The sequence below is a fragment of the Vigna umbellata genome, chromosome 3 (genome assembly GCF_029865625.1).
Source record: "Vigna umbellata cultivar VRB3 chromosome 3, Vumbellata_1.0, whole genome shotgun sequence".
NCBI classification, from domain to species: domain Eukaryota; kingdom Viridiplantae; phylum Streptophyta; class Magnoliopsida; order Fabales; family Fabaceae; genus Vigna; species Vigna umbellata.
This window is the reverse complement of record NC_142167.1, coordinates 16,980,283-17,000,524: the sequence shown is the minus strand read 5'-3', so window position 1 is coordinate 17,000,524 and position 20,242 is coordinate 16,980,283. Positions and strand designations below refer to the sequence as shown.

Below are 20,242 nucleotides of genomic sequence, written 5' to 3'. Positions count from 1 at the left end.
CATTAAATAAATCTAACTAAATTTAATTAAAAAAACTAATTTTAAAAATTAAAAAACTAAATTGAGTCAAAATTTTAAAGATAAACTGTTTTAATTTTTACTTAAAGACTAAAACATATCTATCTTTATAAAATATTACACATTTTATTTTAAGACTGCGTATTTGTGGCGGGAAACAGTGCTTTACGCATAAACTATAAAAGAAGAGTACAAAGGAGTTGTTTGGCGAGAGGTATAACGCGTTCCCGGTCAATGAACCATTACGCTTATTGGTAAACAATTCTACAACAATCTCCATTTACACTGAAACGGGGAATCTTATAAGACGTAATCATAATAGAATTTTTTATTTCTTTCCGAAGAACTGATATTTTTTTACTAAACGTCTGTGTTATACTGATATTATTAATAAATTAATCTCGTTTATATCAGTAATACATTTTTCCATTCAAACATTATCTCTTTCCACATGATTAATTAATTCCCCACTTTTCTCGTTTTGACACAATTATTTTAAAATTATTTATCGTTTTGTTTTTATTACAGTGGACAAGATCTTAAACCACGACACACCTAACAAGGGTAGCCAACACATAACCTAATTCAATTCAAATTTTTATAAAAAATAATGACATTTTGACAATACTTTTTTAAAATTATTAAATGATTGGTTTAAAATTACTTTATAATTAATAATAATAATCATAAATATTAATATAAATTAACATTTAAATTGATATTAACGTGTATACCAGTATTTAAATAATATTAAAATGTTGTAAAAAAATGTTATAAAAATATTATTATCCATTTATAAACTCTTTCTTTCTATTTCTTATTTTTGTCGTTGGATTCGTCCACGAAAAACGGAGTTACACTCATTGTTTGGATGTATATTCCACCGACCATTTTTGGAAAAAGATAAATGATTTTATATAAATATATTTATTTATTTAACATCCCAAAGAAGTGACCAAGAGCCACGGACTTTCAAAATAAGCGAGGCTATTTCAGTCATTTAATTACTGAACACACACGTTTCGAACACCCACAGCGAGTACTCTTTCCCTCACGCGCTCGCAAATGTTATTGTCAAAATATTATGAGACTCCATAATTAAAGAAAAGAAAAGAAAAAAAAAAAACACTTCTTTCGTTTTTTTTCATGCTTACAACACAGACTGCATTTATAAATACAACACAAGCTTCCATTACTGTCATAACTCTATTTTCCGAGCTTAAGAAAGGAACAGAAGAAGATAAGAAGAAAGTAAGAAAGAAGAAGAAGAAGATTGTAAGATGAGAACAAGCAACCACCTGATCGGTGTGCTAAACTTCCTAACGTTTCTGTTGTCGGTTCCGATCCTAGGTGGTGGGATATGGCTGAGCAGCAGAGCGAACAACACGGACTGTCTGAAGTTCCTGCAGTGGCCGTTGATCATAATCGGAGTGAGCATCATGGTGGTGTCGCTGGCGGGTTTCGCCGGCGCGTGTTACCGGAACACGTTTCTGATGCGGCTGTACCTGGTGGTGATGTTCGTGGTGATTGCGGTGCTGATCGGCTTCATCATATTCGCGTACGTGGTGACGGACAAAGGGTCGGGTCGGAGGGTGATGAACCGGGAGTATTTGGAGTACAACTTGGAGGACTATTCGGGGTGGTTGGAGGAGCGCGTGGCGAGTGATAGCTACTGGGGGAAGATAGGTTCGTGCATTAGGGATTCCAGAGTGTGTGCGAAGATGGGGAGAACCATTAATGGAGTTCCTGAAACTGCTGAAATGTTCTACGTTAGACACCTCACACCTATTCAGGTATATGCATTAATCTCTCTTCACTCATTTTCTTTCTTTTTTCTTCTTTTCTGTGTCTGTTTCTTCAATAATCTGGACCAATCTCTGAATTGATTTTTCATACTATTTCTTCCATCGTTTTTTCAACTGAAAAAAACTCTGAAATAGGAGATTGTTATTTGTTTTTTGAATTTTGAAACACATAAGATAGGGCACCCTATAGTTTGTTGACTGATTTGAAACGGTTGTTGGAGCAGGTAATTGCAGTTATTTACTTTTTGATTGGTTGTTGGCAGTTCAACTTTTTCTGTAATTGATTAAAAGAAAACAATCAACGTTAAAAATAATATAAAAAAATGTGTTATATTATGGATGTTGTAAGAAATGATTTATAAAGTAATTAACGTTAAAGTTTATAAAAAATATATATATTTTTTTTTTGTGAAAAGGTTTTTGTTCAGTGGTTCCAAAGAAAGTATGGGTGAAACAAAGTTGAAGGAAAGGAAGAGCATGTATTAAATGAGTAGATCTTAAATCTCTCTGCAAGAAACCCTGCGGCATGTGGGGTGATGGGTTTTCATTTGTCAATTCCGGAAGTTATGGTTCTCTGTCTAATTCATTGAACCCTAAACAAATGGAAATAAAATGAAAATACCTATTATGCATATACTTTATTTTCCTGTTTCTAATCATATGTTTTATAAAACTCTTTTTTCTTTAGCTATAGAAATGATTGTTTTAGATGTTTATAAAACATTTTTTTTTATAAAACAGGAAAGAAAATATAGCATCAGTAAGTATAGTGTATTGTGATAATTGATGTACTTTGTTATGGAAAGGGGTGGCATCACTACTAGATACCAAATGGGTCATGGTCACATATTTGGCTTTGGTCTTTACATAATTGTGTATACACATCATATGAAAGAGTGATCATGTTAGATAACATGCCATGAAGGGATTTTTCTTATGCAGACCATTGAACAGGTTTGTTAGTAATGACAGATAGACAATGATGTGTCATGGTAGGACCATTTTTGGGGGTGCCCATGTTGCTGATAAGTAATAGATTATGGTACTGAATAACGACATTCATTAAACATAATCATGGTACCAAAGAATTATAGTTTGATATAATTGCTTAATTTTGAATCATTATATCATTTACCACGAAATAATACAGTTCTTAACTAGTGAGGGGCATAATGATAATATCTCTTTCAGCATTGTTTTTGTCCATATTACTAACCTTTTTCTTTCTTGGTAATTAAGCATTGCATAATGAGTTAGAATTATTGACTTCTTATGCGTTTCTGTTTAGGCTTTATTTACACCTGTATACTTTTTTTGGCTGGGCCAAGCATGATGTATACATATAACCTAACTACCTGTCGCTTTCTCCTTTCTACAAGCTCCCCCAAATGTTCAAGGATACGTTTTAAACTTTGAAGATGATTTTATCTTTTAGGTTCTTTGTTGTCTCCATGTGTAGTACATGTATTAAGAATCTTGAGGTGACAAAATTGTGGAAGATGCTATAAGGCCATACTTTTTATACACATTATCATTCAATAATGGAATTTGTACAATGTGTTTTAGATGTTAATTGCTTAACTATAGCGATCTATAGTTGATACTATGTTGTTCAACATTATTGGTAAAGATCTGTAGATAATGGCTACTTCTTACTTATACTGTCTATTTAAAATAATAATATTTTAACATAAATTTTTTTATACTAGTTTTTATTACTTTTTACTTTTGTTTTTAAAAGTATAAAAATTTACTCTTTGATGATTATTTTATTCTCACACTGTTACGTGTCATCATCTACCATTATTCATAGTTTTATGATTTATTAAGGTTTTGACTTCAGAGTGTTGATTTCTTATGTTGTACTGGCTGATTTTTTGATCTTTTAGAATATCTTGACGGTTTCCTTATCTAAATTATGATTCGTGTGTTGCTCCAATTGGTAGATGAGACACACACTGACAATTTTGTTCTCAGCATGTTGTAATCCATGTCCTAGAGAAAGTAACTTTTAGTGCATGCTCATGCCATAAGATTTTTCTGGGGGAAAGAAAAAGGGTAATTATACAATAACTGCCACGCGGCACAAACGATAAAGACAAACACAAAATCTCTTCTTTTTTTAACACAAAATATTCATGCAACTGTTTTCACAAACTCAGCACAGGACAGCAGGTGGGGTGGTAGTTTCAAGGTTCTGTTTGTTGAAAGCAGTCCTGGTTAAATAAAGGAAGATTATCATATTTTTTTACTAAAATACACTTTTGATTTTTTATTTTTATTTAATTAAATTTTTCACAGTTTAAGATTTTTTTTACTGAGTCTCTAAAGGGTTAGATCATGTTTGTCTTTATGTCTGTCAGGAAATCATACAGAATTTGATAGCATGTCATGAATAGTAATGGTTTCATTAGAAGAGTAGTGATACAAAACCAGAAGAGAAATAAATTTGTTTGAGTTCTATGCACTTTTTCATTTTATTTTTAGTTATTTTTCTTATCTCACATTTTTCGTATTTTTTAAAATTAAATATCTTAATTTCTACTTCATTTCCACTTATTTTTATCCATTTTTTAAATTCCATTTACCCTTTTTCTTTGTACCTAACAGACCAAAAGTACGACTAATTATGAGAGAGTCTTTTGGGTCAGCCAAAATTATCAAGAACTGTATAAAAGAACTGACCAAAATACCAATAATGCAGACACTTTAAGATACTACTTTGAAATTTGTTCAACTTAAAAGTTCAAAATTAATCAAATAATTGATAAGAGACTGGAAATGTATGTATATGTTCATGGTGATGCGTTGAAAGGGAGACATTATTTAAAACCAAATAAGAATAATATATAATTCAAATGACTCAAAAATGTATTGACTGTTTTAATTAAAAATAGTGTTTTGATTTTTATATGAATTTATTGACGACTTATTGATGTTAAATATTCTGAATTGTTTCTGTTTGTATCATACCTAATACTTTTACCTTGATTAGGAATCTGTTATATATGTTTTTATCATACCTAATACTTTTATCTTGTTTAAGAATGGAAATATAAGACAATTTAAATATTTTTTATTTTATTTTATTTTTTAAAGTATTTCGGATTTATAGTGATTAATCATAACAATGTCATTTGACATTATTTTTAAATTTTTTGTTTGATTCAAACCAAAATGACCTTAATATTTTGTCGTTAAACCTATATGTCATGCAGTAGAATGAAGCAATGTTCTGTTTTGTGTGTTACAGTCTGGTTGCTGCAAGCCCCCCGCAGAATGTGGTTATGTGTATCAGAATGAGACTGTGTGGAACCTAGGATCAGGATTGATGGGAACCAATGCAGATTGCACAAGGTGGAGCAATGATCAAGAACAACTTTGCTATGCCTGTAATTCCTGCAAGGCTGGTGTGCTGGCAAGTCTGAAGAAGAGTTGGAGGAAGGTCTCAGTGATCAACATTGTTGTTATGATCCTCCTTGTCATTGTTTACATAGTTGCTTATGCAGCATATAGGAACAACAAGAGGATGGATAATGATGAACCCTATGGTGAAGCCAGGATGACAAAGTCACAACCTAGTGCCTTTCATCTTTAGTGCCACTGTTTGATGCTAAACATGTCTTAGGATTTTGAGCCTTTTTTTCCTTTGTAACTAGGTTGTTCTAATGGTTTTTGTGTCAAACATGAATTTGGTTTTCATCTTCAAAGAATGAATGTATTTAATTATTATATATTTGCTTGGTAACTTCACATTTTTTAATGTTGGAATTAGTATGGATGGATTTGTAAGGATAGAGAGAAAATTAAGTTAAGAATCAGAATGATATAAATTGGGTCAAATAAATACATAGAAAATTTATTAATATATGATTGATTTGAAAGAATATAAAGTATTAAGAAAGCGAGTGAATCTTTCATTTTCCACACTCTCTTTTCTTTTATCTCTATGAAATTTACCTTAGGGATGCATGTGCAACTGAATGCTGATATTGCTGCATGATTATGGTATCATAAGTAATACGAAGTTAAGCCTATATGAATGAAATTTGAAGTTTAGTTTAAGGCACCTAATCTAATCTATAAGCTTGACATGCTAAATTTAATTTGACTTTGCTCTATAATGCAATTAAATATGAAATTACTTGCACCCATTTGTTGAAAGAAGTTTTGCTGGTAGATTAGATTGTTTTTGCAAAAGTTTAACCTTTGTCTTTTAATTTGAAGGAAGCACGAAAAATAGACAATCATGGTGAATTCAAATGCAGATTTTGACACTAGTGATCCTTTATACTTTGAACTTTCACCCTCAAGATGGTTTTGAACATCATTTAATTTGGACATAGCGTGTGCAAGTGGGGTTGTTCCTGCATGCATTTGGGAAACATCTGTCATTATTTCAGATAGATGGTTAGGATTACATGTATGAGTTTTGTTCTTGTTGGTTCTATGTGCTCTTGTAGTCTTTTTGTATTCCAAAAGTTTATTCCCAGAAATTTCTTTCTAATATATAAAAGATAGATTATATGACAGTAATTTTAGTTTTTTGGACGATGCATAGCATAATTAGAGCTGTCTTCTGAAGATGGAAAGACTAAACCAGTCAACATTCATAAACAAAGACATCATCATCACTGTATATTGAAAAATTACACAGAGCTTTGTGCTATTAGATAGCTTATTTATTTATTATTGATTGTTTAGTCTACCTAATCTAACTGGCAGTGACTCAAGACAACACGTCATTCTGCAACAGGGTTTTGATTTTCTATTTTTCGGTGAACTTTGACAACTTTAGACTTAACAACTTTGTCTGGACCTTGAATATTGGCTAAACTTTAGCAGAATACTAGAGAGTGAACTTGTTTCAGTATTGCTTTCTTTACCTTTTCTTGATCTTTCAATCATGGATGTCCATCCATTTCCAATATTGTGTATTTATTCTAGGAAAAATGATTATCATGGTTAAGAAATCCAAATGTAAATTTAAGTCGAACGTTGAAAATGAAAAAATTGAATAATATATATAAAAAAAGAAAAAAATGAAAAATATATAAAGAAAAAAACTCATAAATGTTATAAAATTATAACTTTAAGGTTTTGAAATAGATAAGATTATCTTCATGAATCTTCCTCAAAAAACCAGTCAATTACTTTATATACTCTAACTCTATATGTTAGACCAAATAACTATTAGGATTGGATTAGTGTTAAAAAAATTGAATAGTTTATAGATAGGTTCAAATACTTTTATTGACTCTCTTTCATTTCAATTTTGCTCGTAGAGATGAACATTACTTTTAAAAGAGTTAAATATATTTTTGATCTTTTAATTTTTAATAAAAGTTGAAATTAATTTTTTTTTGAAATTTTGAATCAATTTAGTCTCACGTCTTTGGAATTATATAGATTTAGTCATTTTAATCAAACTGTTGTAGATTTATTTGATATTTCAAATATGTTTCTTAGTTAACATTAAAGTAAAAATATGTCAAAGGTGAAACAACTCAAATGATATTATGAAACGCGTTTAAAACGTCAAATAAACTTAACAAGATTTAGTTAAAAAGATTAAATCCACATATTTCTAAAGTTAAAAGGCTAAATTGGATCAAAGATTTTGAAAAAAAGACTAATTTTAATTTTCGCTGAAAGTTAAGGAACAAAAATATATTTAACCATTTTTAAAATGACATAAGAAAATGTTTCAAGAATTTAGATTATAGCAATATGATGAATTAATCAAATAGGTACACTTACATAATGGTTACACTAATACAAAAATCGCGTACAACGTCGAACATTTTGGGCTTTTAGACGTTAACTTTGTTAGGTACAAACAAATTCTCACATCGGATAAAATATGAAATACACATGGGTTTATATACACATAAGATACATCCCTTAGTAAGAGGCCTTTTGGAGTGGTATCAAAAGCAAATCCGTGAGGGCTTCGCCCAAAGTGGACAATATCTTACTAATGGGGAGATCTATGGATATGTGTGTATATTAAACTCACACAACATCTAAAATAAAGTTTTTTCGAAGGAATATCAATGAACCCTATTATTGAAATTGCTCAGGATACCCTTTTTTAGCTTCTAGAATCTATTTCTTAGTTCAACTTTTACCTTACTAACTGGAATCAAAGAATTAGTAGATATGCTCCGCCCAAAATGGGAAGGGCTTAGCCCAAAGCGGACAATATCTTAATAATGGGGAGATCTATGGATATCTGTGTATATTAAACCCACACAACAAACTTAACGTCAAATTTTGTCAATATTCGACATTAATCAATTTTTTTTGTTTTTTTTAATTAATTGTGATCCTTTTTTATAACTCTACTAGATCTAAAAAGCAAAAAAACAACACATTTCAATTTTTGATATTTTATAAAGCATGAACTATGAACGTGTAGTATAGTATCAACAACAAATAATAATAACCAACAACAAACAAGTTCAATCAAACAACAACAACAAATAAGTTTAATTAAACAACGACAACAAACAAGTTCAACAAAAAAACAACAAACAAATTCTACAAATAAGTTCTTCAAAACGAAAACGAAAACGAAAACTAACCTTTAAAAGGTGGATTCGTCGGAGCAAAGTTTCGTCACAGTGAGAGAGAATACAAAATGCGCCTATGAAGGATAAGAGCACAAAAATAATCAGTTAAAACAAACAAAAATCATACATAAAGTAATTAACTAACATGCATTTGTATCAAATGAAAGAAAGATTATGCTCGTCAAACTTCATTCTAGAAAAGTTTGAGAAGAAAAGAAGGTATCGCGCGCTAAGATAAAGTGAATGAATTTATTTTCAATCTCCCGCGCAATTTATTGAATTCACTAACCTTTTGACGTCGAATTTAAAAGTCATTTGACGTTTTATATCATTTTACGTCGAATTACAATTCTAAACGACATTTAATAATTGCATTTATTTACAAAAATGTCACCGCTCATTTTTAACGTTAGTTAGTCAATGGTTAGACGTTGAACGCGTGACGTTATACACTTTGTACTAGTGTTAAATGTGTTAATCCAAGATCAAATCATTCAAATACTATAAAAGTTCAATTTTTGAAAACTGCTATTCTTAGCTAGACTTTATGTGCTTCTAGAAAGTAGACTAGGTCCACCATATACAAAAAAGAAAAATGATAGATTGAAGTATCTCGTAAAAAATGGTAACACAATGACTAATGAATAATACCAAAACTTGACTCTATTCACGAACATATTAGCCATTCCAAAATGCTCAAATAAGAATATCATTGTTGCCTTAAAAATAATCAAAGAAAAAATATTGTGGTCAAGTGGAAAACTTTGTATTGTATGGATTTAGCAACAACAATGTGTGATGTACGCTTATAAGACAATTTGACCATATTGAAACCGAGTATCACGAATGTCAATTTAAATAAAACACAATTATATGAAAATTAAGAGAAAACTGATGCATGAAAACATGTATAGTAGTTGTTATTAAAAATATGAAATAAAAGAGAAACATTCAATTTTGGTTCCTAAACTTGATACCAATATGATCTCGGACGTTACAATGAACACTAATTTGATTTTTAAAACAATAAGTTCATTATTGAAATTTTTAGTTATGAAATATTTAAAGTAAGGTTCAGTTTTTTTAAGATAACTTTGCCTTAAAATAGTGCTAATTATAACTTTTTAGTTTTATCTTTTTTTTTTCAATCTTGAAAGAAGAGTTTCAATTTAAATTGTTAATTAAATTAGAATATTAAATAATAAAATTAAAATTAAAATTAATTTTATTTTTAATCGATTTAATAATTTAAAAGAATAGATAAGAGATGACTCATAACTAACTAAAATAAACATTTAACAACTCAAGTTGAAATTTAAATTTAACTCAATATATCTTTTATAAGGAAATATTTTTTCCATTTATATATTATAATTTAATTTTGTGTCTTAAGTCAAATCTCTGTTCAACTTTAATTTTTCCATCACTTATCAAGAAAAAGAAATTACTCGCTTTAGAAAACCTTTTTTACCACCAGATAATCATCACAATGTAAATGCTCATTTTAAATAATATTAATTTTTTAAATAATATTAATTTTTTTTGTGTCAACTAGGTGTATTTTAAAGTTTCAGTGTCAACAAATTGATGCTGCCCTTCTGATAATATAAGTAACAATTTCTCATTAGAGTAAATTAGAAACAAAATTTATCTTGAATTCTAATTGAAATAAAAACTCCATTGAATTTTAATTTTCTTAAATTTGTAGTTCAACTTAACCTTATAATTGAAATTCAAACACAAAATGACCAGTCACTAATTTCTAAGGATTATCACAATTTGAGTGGGGAACTTTTAGTAATTTGGCACTTATCTCGTGGGTGGACTTAAACTTGTGTTTCTAGCGCTATGAATTTGGAAGCAGAAACTAGATTCGTTAGTGATAACATTAATTGTAGACATGACCAAAAGAACTATGAACATGTAAGTAACCTAGTATGATACTCCACCAACACATTAATGTAAAAAAAAAAAGTATACATGTTAAGATACAATAATATTGTTATTTGTAACTATTGTGTTGTCCGACATGTTAAACAAACTCTTAGAATTAAAGTTTTATAAGAAAAAATTAAGAGTGATAAAATGGGTCAATTTGAATTATTTAAGTTTAGCTTAACATTAATTTATCAAAATGAATTGGATTATACTGGTTTGCCAATTAAAAATAGGTTGAACTTTATAATCTGACCTGATTCGCTGTTGGACTAACAGATTAGTTCGTATTTTTTCTTCATGTGATTGAAAGTCTAATACATGGAAACATGCTGAAAATTTTTTATCTTTTACATGAAAACTAGTTGATGATAGGTTGAAAGGATTATTATTTGAGCTATTTCAGATCTTAGAGTTATACCAGACATCAGCCAAGCTATATCAGACATTGGCTGAACTGTATCAGATCTCGATCGACTGACGAGTTTTAATATGTTTAATGATATAGAGTTGGCAAGTTGATCCAACTGAATTGCGAGACTGACCTACCAAACTACTGGACTTGACAGGTCGGATTGGTTCGAACTTTTGAGTTGAAATTGTTGTTTCAACCTGTCTCTTTTAGCCAACCTGACATCTTGATCCGTAAGATTTAATTTTTTTCTTTTTACTAAAATAGAAAATAAGTTTTTCAATATATATTTTGAGTACAATTAATAAATGTTTCATATATTATCATTGAAAGTTTAAAAGTAATTTTTGAAAATACAAGAAGTTTACATAGTTGAAAACTTTTTTTTCAAGTTAGTGTATGAAAGTCATTTTAAATCTGAAATAAATAATCAATGGACCCAATTCAAAAATGTAAATTTGTCTTACTAGGTTTTACTTTCCATTTACAATATTAATATAAGTGTAAAGGAAGAATCAAAATATTACATACATTACTATATTCATTGATAGAAAAAGTTAAAAAAAATCTTACTAATGATTTATAATTTTTATTTTTGTTAAACAGCTTTAGCCTTAGTTTCAATAGTGCTTATTAAACTGCCACTAATATTTGTTGAAACAAAATAATTGAGAGATATAATCTAAAGGAACAAAATGTTTTGATCCTTAATTAATTTAGTTAAACGTGGTCAAGATTTCTGTACATTTATAGCGATGAACTCTGTTCTTTAACCTTGACAAACTTGTATATTTAACTCTTATCTGATCATTTACAAATATAAGTAAAAACTTTAAAATACAATTGAGTACATTTAAAAAAATGATAACTAAATGAAATAAATAAAAACCTTGACCATAATGACAAAAATATAAAAATATAAAGATTAAAAAAGCCATGACTATCAATAATGAATACAATTAGAACAATATTCTATAATTTTACTTTACCTTTTTCATTAGGTGTTTTAATATTTGAGGCATTTATATATTGTTTTCCTAACCATTATCCAGAAGTATCCAACCCAAAGCATTTATTATATTAAATACTAGTATACTATAAATATGTTATCGTATTGGTGCCATGGCAGAACAAGCTGATATATATCCACATCTTCTGCAATTCATTAATACGAAAATGACATTTCCAAGCCATTTTTTTTTTCATATTATCTTTCTGCAATAAACAAGATCTAAATTATGTCCACCATGACATGGTAGAAATTAAAATATGATTAACTGTCTCACAACTTATTAGAAAGGATGAGGTTCAACAATACACGTAGAATATATAAATTTTATTTTATCAAATAAATTTTTTATAATTAAATTAAGTTTAAAATTTATTTCTTAAAATATATTAAAATTATCTCAAATCTATCCTAACAAAATTGTTATTAATTAAATTTATCGTGTTATATATTATTAAATTATCATTAATATAATATTTAATTCTATGTTTGAAATATACATAATGAGAAAAAAATATATTAAAAATATTACATCAATTAAAAGTACAACAAATATAATATATATATAACTTATACATTTATTATTTTAAAATTTTGAAAAAATTATATAAAATATTTTATATATATTAAGAAATAAATTTAAGTTTTGCTTAATTTCACAAATTTTTATCGATTTATATATTATAAAATTATTTTATTTTTAATTGATGTGGGATAATGTTATAATAAAAGAGTAATAATCCATCAATTTTATTTTGAAGGTGTGGAGGAGTTGGAAAAATGACGTGTTTAATGCAGAGTTGTCAGTGATTGATGAGTTGAAGTTATGCGTCATGATCCTCGCACAGCAATGCGGTGCACAGGTGAACAGTGCGAATAGTCAAAGTTGAAGAAGCAAATGGAAAATTTGGTCAAGTCCAGAGAATGTTTCTAATCACGGTCTTCTTCGCATAACTCTCTACCCTGTGCCTCACGACATCCTCTTTTCACTCTTTTCATTTATTAAGCAAGCACAGCCATTCAGACCAACTTTTCAGTGTTGAATTCCCTAATTCAAAACCAAACATCATCTTCTGATGTTGCTCTTCTACGACCATTCAACACATCGTTTTTCGTTTCTGCATTCCTTGCATGCCAGGATAAGTGTTCATCCATCACCATAGCCACTTCCAATTTTGACTGCTTTTTCATGCACCACTTCATTTATAACGTTTTCAAATTTAGTTGCGATATTTCGCTTCACTTGTCAAATTTATTTAATTATATATACCCATTTGCATGATTGTTATATTCAAAATAATAGTTTCTGGTTGAATGCACTAAACAAATCTATTAAAGAAAAAAGGCATTTCGGTATGTATCAATTTGGGGTCCGACAATATTTGATTCAAAAAGGTAGAGTTATCATGTTAGACTTAAATATGAGTTGGAGTGTCATAATCGAAAAAAATACAAACATATTACATTAATTTTGTAGGTTAAAAGTTGTATATAATATTGAAGAGTTTTTTTTTTTAAGGAAAGATTTACTCAAAAAATATAATACCAATAAAATATAAGTTCAACTTAATAAGAGATTATTTTAAAAAGTGGCTAAGGTAAAATAAGGTTTAAAGTTAAATTTTTAAGATATATTATAATTATCCGAAACTTAACCTAACTAAATTTATTGTTTATTGAATTTATTGTGTGATTCGTTTTATAAAGATTTATTGTTTTTTAAGTCTATCATAATGATATCATTTACTATCGAATTGTTATTAGACTATTTATTAATGTCTAGTCTGATACTCTAGATCTATATAGCTCGACCTAAGTGTGTTGAAGATCTTACATCAATTGGAGATAAAACAATATTACAGTACAATAAATCAGTTTTATAAGATTGAATTAAGCTTAAATATTAATATTGATATCACTTCCAATCTAAAATCGTAAAATAATAAGTTAATGATTTTTTTTATCAATGCTCAACTTTTTTATTGTTACTCAATACAAAACTTAAAGTCACATATTTTTCTTTATTGATGTATCATTAATGTCACACAATTGTCTTTCTTCATGTGTCAAATATCTCTCACAATATTAAATTTTGTTGTCTTAAAATTTTAAGTTAAAGAAAACGTTAAACTTTTCTAATATATACCCTCAAAACATGTGTTTTTTTTATTTGAAATTTATATTGCCTAAACTGGATATTTTGTTTTTTACCTTATGAGAACTAATGAAATTGATTTGTGTGTGACCACTAACCTAACCACCACTTTTGGACATTAATATGAATATGTGTAATTTGAGTACGAAGAAAAAAAAAGGGCTTGGTTTTGTAGTGGGAGTAAACCTTAAAGTGATGGTGTTCTTTTCTTAAGGTCCACACGCAAAAGAAATCTTTAGAGCTACACAGAACAACCGAGGAAGAAAAACGTAATAAGTTATAAAGGTCCAACTGCTTCCACCGCAAAGTTGAAATTTATAAAATTATAATTTTCTAAGTCGTGGAAAAATTAATCACTTGAAGAAGATAAGTTCGAATCCCAGTTTTAAATAATGACTATTTAAGAACTTCATGTCTCATTGTACATTATAGTATTGGCGCCATCTATTATACAATAATCATCTTGAAAGTTCAAAAATCGTGAATTATGCAAAATTTGACTTGGGTGTTCTAAATCCACTAGATGTATGCATTGCATAATGAATTTCATGTTACTAAATTTATATAAATTGTTTTATTGTTTGAATTTCGTGTAAAATAAATAAGTAAATAAATAAAAATGAGTAGAATAATTACAACTTATAATTGATTCGAGGTAGCTATAAGTTGAATAAGTCATTGTTTGTGCACTTGAATTGAGTTGAGTTTGAAATAAAATAAAATTTTGATAATTAAATTTGGGTCGATCCAATTATTCCTTAATTGAAACGAGTTTAGTTTGATCCAATTAGCTTTTAAGTCTAATTATTACATTATACGTTATATATGTTTAGATATTAAAATTTTCACTTTTTTCAGTGTTGAAATGGCTTTTTAGGAACTCCAATCACCCATTATGAACTTTAGACATTTCATAAAAGATCAACTTAAAAGAAGCTTCCCAATTTTGTAGAATAGGAGGTAGAAAATCTCAAACCCATTCACATTGATTAGTAATGATTACCACTTTATTTTTCCCTTCTAAAATAAAAAACATTTCTTTTTATAAAAAAATATAAATAATTAACTCAGTAATATATCATAAATTTACCTTATATTTATATTTAATTTACATAAAATCTTTATATTTTTATAAAAAATACATTAAAATTTTAGGCATTATTTTTCTAGACAGTATTAGATAACCTTTTTTTTATTTGGTGGCTATTTTGAATTCAGGTAATTGAGTTTGCTAATTATGGATATTTTCTTACATGGTTATCAATGTTGAACGAGCTAAACGAACCCCTAACAATTTTGTCCCATAATTGTGACCAATTAACTCTCTGCCACACGAATACAAACAAGCACATACACCCAAAGAAACGTGTGCACATAATTTCCACCAAATACTTATTACAGAGAGTTTCTGTATCAATAAGCAGAGTCTTTTGTAGTAGTTGAGTGAGTAGAAATTAGAAAGCTACTCTTGTCTCTATCGTGGCAGCAACATACTCTGATACCATCTCTAACAAACTGTTTTTACGCACAAGAAAAGAGTCATTAAGTATGTAATAAGAGAGTCATAAATCAATTCATATAAAATACTTTATGTAATCTTTAGTAAGTCTTTGAAGAGATGATTTATTGCATTGAAACAACGGCTACAAGTTGAATCCACATAAAAGATTAATATTACTTTTACTCTAAAATTTAAATATTTTTGTAAAGTTGAATATTCCCTTATATTTCTTGATCAATTTCAGTCTTAATCAATGTTATGATAAGTGTTTGTGAAAAAAGATCCCACTCACTTTACTTGGGACATTTAATGGACTTTTAATCTTTTATTGACTTAATCAAAACCCAATTATCCAATAACCATCATTATCATTATGAAAAGTTATTAAGGATTAGGAATCTAATTAGGACATTTGGCTATTTTGTTGGCTATGGTTGTCGCTTGTTAATACGTTGTTGTTTGGATGAACACAACTGCTCATGGTACTGAGGTGTCTGTGGTTATGAGAAGCATTGATTTTCGAACACTTACACTTAATATGATGATGACTTTATCGGTTATTTTTATTTTATATTCAACTTGATCTTTTTTACTTATTATAAGACTTAGATCTACGTTAAATTCTCAGCAATTTCAAACTTAGAATAATACAATAAATTTTTAGATCATTCTCATGATATACATATACTACTCATTTCACTAATTTTCCTCTAATATCGGATTCTCCACTCCACCTTCAATTCCTCATACAAGTCACTTTGCACAAAAATAACAACTGATAACGTGTTACTCACTGCAATGAACATTTCATGCAGTAAAATTATATAATGAGTTTCATAGTGAGATAACATACATACAAAGGGTTATGTTATTATGAGCCAGATGTTTAGTCGACCATGCTAAGCAAATTTAAGGAAGAAAAACAAAAACTGTGACTAGCTCAAGGATATGATTGTTTTTTATTTGTCTTCTGGGGCTGCTTTTCATTGTGTTGTCCATTATGACAAGGTTCAAGGATAAGAGGGAAAAATCGAAAACAAACAAACGAAGGAGTAACGTAGAATGGTCTAATTTATATATGTAACTTACTTGTTATACACGTAAAATGATTTTGAGAAGGAGAATTGTATACTGTGAATGAGAGATTTAAGCATGTTGGTGACAGTTAATGTGTGATTCATTTTGGTTTTGAGGGCATGGTGTAGTAAAACTCAAGTCCAACAAAGGTGGAGAGTGAAGAGGACATGATTATTCAAACATATACATAGGTTTGTATGTTTTTCTAACTATGAACAGGGGAAAGCACTTTCCACATTCCTAGACAAGTTAGGCAAACCACAAAAGATTTTGTGTGGAAAATGCAGAAGATGGTTCGTTATGGAAGGAAATTAATTGTGGGGAATAATTTTTATTTATTGTTTTGGAAATTGTTGATTGAAGTAAAAGCCGGGGAAATCACAATCTGAATGTGTCTTGAAAAGGGTATTTTTCAAAGAGGAAGAGTTTTGATTCATACAATGAGCCAAATCCACAACACCTAACCAAGAAGTGGGAAACCACAAGCAGCCACGTAGGTTAACGAAATTCAACTGTGACATCACTTTTCCATGCCATGACATGCTTCCAGCTTCTCCTTTTCTTTATAAAAAGGATTAGGATTCAGCTTCCATTAACAAACCCCACCAAGCCACAAGCACACCCTCTTCTTCTTTCTTTCTTTGTGTCCCTCAAACACGACACAACCAGAGAACAGACACACACAAAGGAACAGACAAACAAACAAACAAGGTTAGAAACTGAGATGGAGAGCAGTGACACATACACCCCTACTTCCTCTGCTCCACTTTCTCACTCCCCCACTTCCTCTTCTTCTTCACCACCACCTCCTCCACCTCCCACTGTTGTCATGAGCCCTTGTGCTGCATGCAAGATTTTGAGGAGAAGATGTGCTGAGAAATGTGTTCTGGCACCGTATTTCCCTCCCACTGAACCTGCAAAGTTTACCATTGCTCACCGTGTGTTCGGTGCCAGCAACATCATCAAGTTCCTACAGGTTCTGCTCACATCACCCTTTAAAACCATACTTATTTGATTCCCTGTCTTCAATCTAAACCAAATCAAAAACGTTTTTCAACATGTTTCTGCTATCTGAAGTCTGTGTGTGAGATATCGTGGTACATGTTAACTAATTCCTTCATATGCATTATTAATTTTCACAAAATTAAGCATTGATCTTTGAGATCATGGAGTTCCAACAAGATTTTAGGAAACTCCATTTTTGTACTTATCACCCGACAAAGCATCCTCTGCACACACACACACACACAATATTCACTTCTAGCCTCTAAAAATAATCTCTCCTTCAAAAAAAAAACTGTCTTTTCTCTTTCTTTTTATTTGTGAAAAGAGATGACAGATAACATATTTCTACACATGATGAGTAAACAGTTTTCTTTATGGATTCAAAACAAAAATTACTTTATAAGAAGTAACAGATTTGATTTTTGTAAAAAGTATTCCCTACTTTAGCAGTGAAACTTGAAAAGTAAAAGGTACTAAAGACTAATTATGCCAAGCTTCTGACTTTAATTGTTTTTTCTAAGGTCAATGAGGGCCTTTACCCGATTAGAAGAAATGGAGCATAGTGTTCTAATACGATAACAAATGCGTTATCAACCACCTAATTTTAACAAACACCTGGTGGGGTCTCCAAGTGGTGATATTCATTTAACAATCTTCTGTATTCCAAGTCTCGGTCTTTGATAAGTCTTTAAAAATGAAATCTGAGATCTAGAAGCAATCAACAGATACCTAATTTTGGAACCAATAAATGCTTTTGTCAAGGTTTTTCATTTCATCATCTAAACATGTTGTTGAACATACCTTTCAGGAACTTCCAGAGTCTCAGAGGGCTGATGCAGTGACCAGCATGGTTTACGAGGCTAGTGCAAGAATAAGAGACCCTGTTTATGGCTGTGCAGGAGCAATCTGCCAGCTCCAGAAGCAGGTGAATGAACTTCAAGCACAATTGGCCAAATCACAAGCTGAGCTTGTAACCATGCAACTTCAGCAAGCCAATCTTGTGGCTCTGATCTGCATGGAAATGGCACAGAGTCCACAGGAATCACCACAACAATCAGTCGACAATTTCATTTCAACTCCTCCTCACACCGGTGGCTATCAAAGCGGCATGAACAACTTCTTTGAGGAGAACACTAGCCCAAACTCACTATGGGAGCCCCTTTGGACTTGAAAAACAGAATCATATCAATTTTAATTAAATATATAACATATAGTTTAGACATTCACAAAAAATGTTCCAATGATTGTCTCCTAAGGAGAACTTCAAGGAATCAATTAGAACTAATAAAAATCAATTCAGGGCTAGGATTTATTAGGCTAATTCAATTCCATGCATGAGGAAAAGAATGTCATTGCTGCTATATCTGGTAAGAAGTTCCTGTTTTCAGTCCTATGATCATGTTAGTCAATCCAATTTGCTTCGTATGAAAAATCCAATGTTAGGAGATTCATTCACTTGCTGATCACAGTCTCCAACTTGTTGTAACACCTAAATTAAACATCATCATCATACAAATAGTTGATGGTGTTTTGCTCCATGTAATCTTTGAAATTTAAGAGAAAGAAAATTGTTCTTACAATAATCTTTATTTCCGTTGCTATTTTGAATTTTAACTTCTTTAGTTTTTATTTACTGGGTTTTTTCATCAGAAAAGATTCAACACTGATGAATAAGATGCATACTATATAAAAAAAATAATTAAAGATAAATGTATAAGTTTATTATATATTATTTTTGACGTTCTGAAATTAAACTCTTACTAATTATATACACTGTCTAGTGTATACAATTGGTAAGAGAAACACAATGTTTGGTGATTGTTTACTTTCTTGACAAAGTGGTAGTTATTGACCAATCTCTCTTTTGGCTTTGGATTCCTTATTTGGTTCCATAATCCAATGTTTTTTGTCAATCAATAGGGAACACTACACAATAGAGATGCAAGATCCAACACCTACCAAGTAGCTAGGTAAGCCTCAATATGCTACCTAGCAATTAAAATAAAATAAAATAAAATAAAATAAAAATGTTTATTGGTGAGATGATTAAGAGTGATTAGTTTTACTTTAATTTCGTATTAATGATGGTGATAACAATAATTTGATGATAAGAAAAGGGCAAAACATGTTTATATTGGTTGATTTTGGTCATTGATATGTGCGAATTTTTCTGGATGATATCTATTGGTTGTGATTAGCCAATAAATATCCAATGATAAAATAGAGAATACAAATTATTTTAAAAAATATATATATTTGTTTTCATTGTCATGGTGATGACTAATTCTTCCTTGGGAGTTTTCACCACCAAAATTTCTCCTTCGATAGCTCTAGTATAGACCCTAACCAATAGAAATAATAAAAACAAATTTTCACAAGAAAAATCTCCTCAAAAAAAATGGAAAGAGATGTGGTCCAAAACATTGTCTCTATTATTAAAATGGGATTATATATTTATTTTCTATAAATAAATAAAAAATATGATATTTATTGTTAAAGGATTACTCTTTTCTTCTCATACTATCACTTTTTTTCTCCTAGTAATTTTTTAGTATCAAAATATCAAGGCTAATCTCCCTAAAACTTATCATATGTGCTCCTTAAGAGAAAAATAAACTTGTATTTTGTTGAAAATAATTTTTATTTGAAATACATCAATTATAAATAAATTCCATCATCACTTTACCTTTGCCATAATGCTTTAAGTGGAGATAAGTTATATAGAGTATACATAAAAGTGAGGTTAAATG

At 29.6% G+C, this 20,242-nt stretch overlaps 2 protein-coding genes across 2 annotated transcripts; both read left to right on the top strand.

Moving 5' to 3' along the window:
* The first annotated feature begins 1,201 nt into the window (after positions 1-1,201).
* LOC124849108 (tetraspanin-3-like) lies at positions 1,202-5,557 on the top strand. The gene is made up of 2 exons (XM_047326981.2): positions 1,202-1,811; positions 5,077-5,557. Exons 1-2 carry the CDS (start codon positions 1,299-1,301, stop codon positions 5,419-5,421), a joined length of 858 nt encoding a protein of 285 aa, XP_047182937.1. The 5' UTR covers positions 1,202-1,298; the 3' UTR covers positions 5,422-5,557.
* An 11,431-nt stretch (positions 5,558-16,988) lies between these two features.
* LOC124849111 (LOB domain-containing protein 1-like) lies at positions 16,989-19,075 on the top strand. Its single transcript, XM_047326984.2, has 2 exons — positions 16,989-17,463; positions 18,301-19,075. The coding sequence occupies exons 1-2, from the start codon at positions 17,023-17,025 to the stop codon at positions 18,661-18,663; spliced, it is 804 nt and encodes a 267-aa protein (XP_047182940.2). The 5' UTR covers positions 16,989-17,022; the 3' UTR covers positions 18,664-19,075.
* The last annotated feature ends 1,167 nt before the right edge of the window (positions 19,076-20,242 follow it).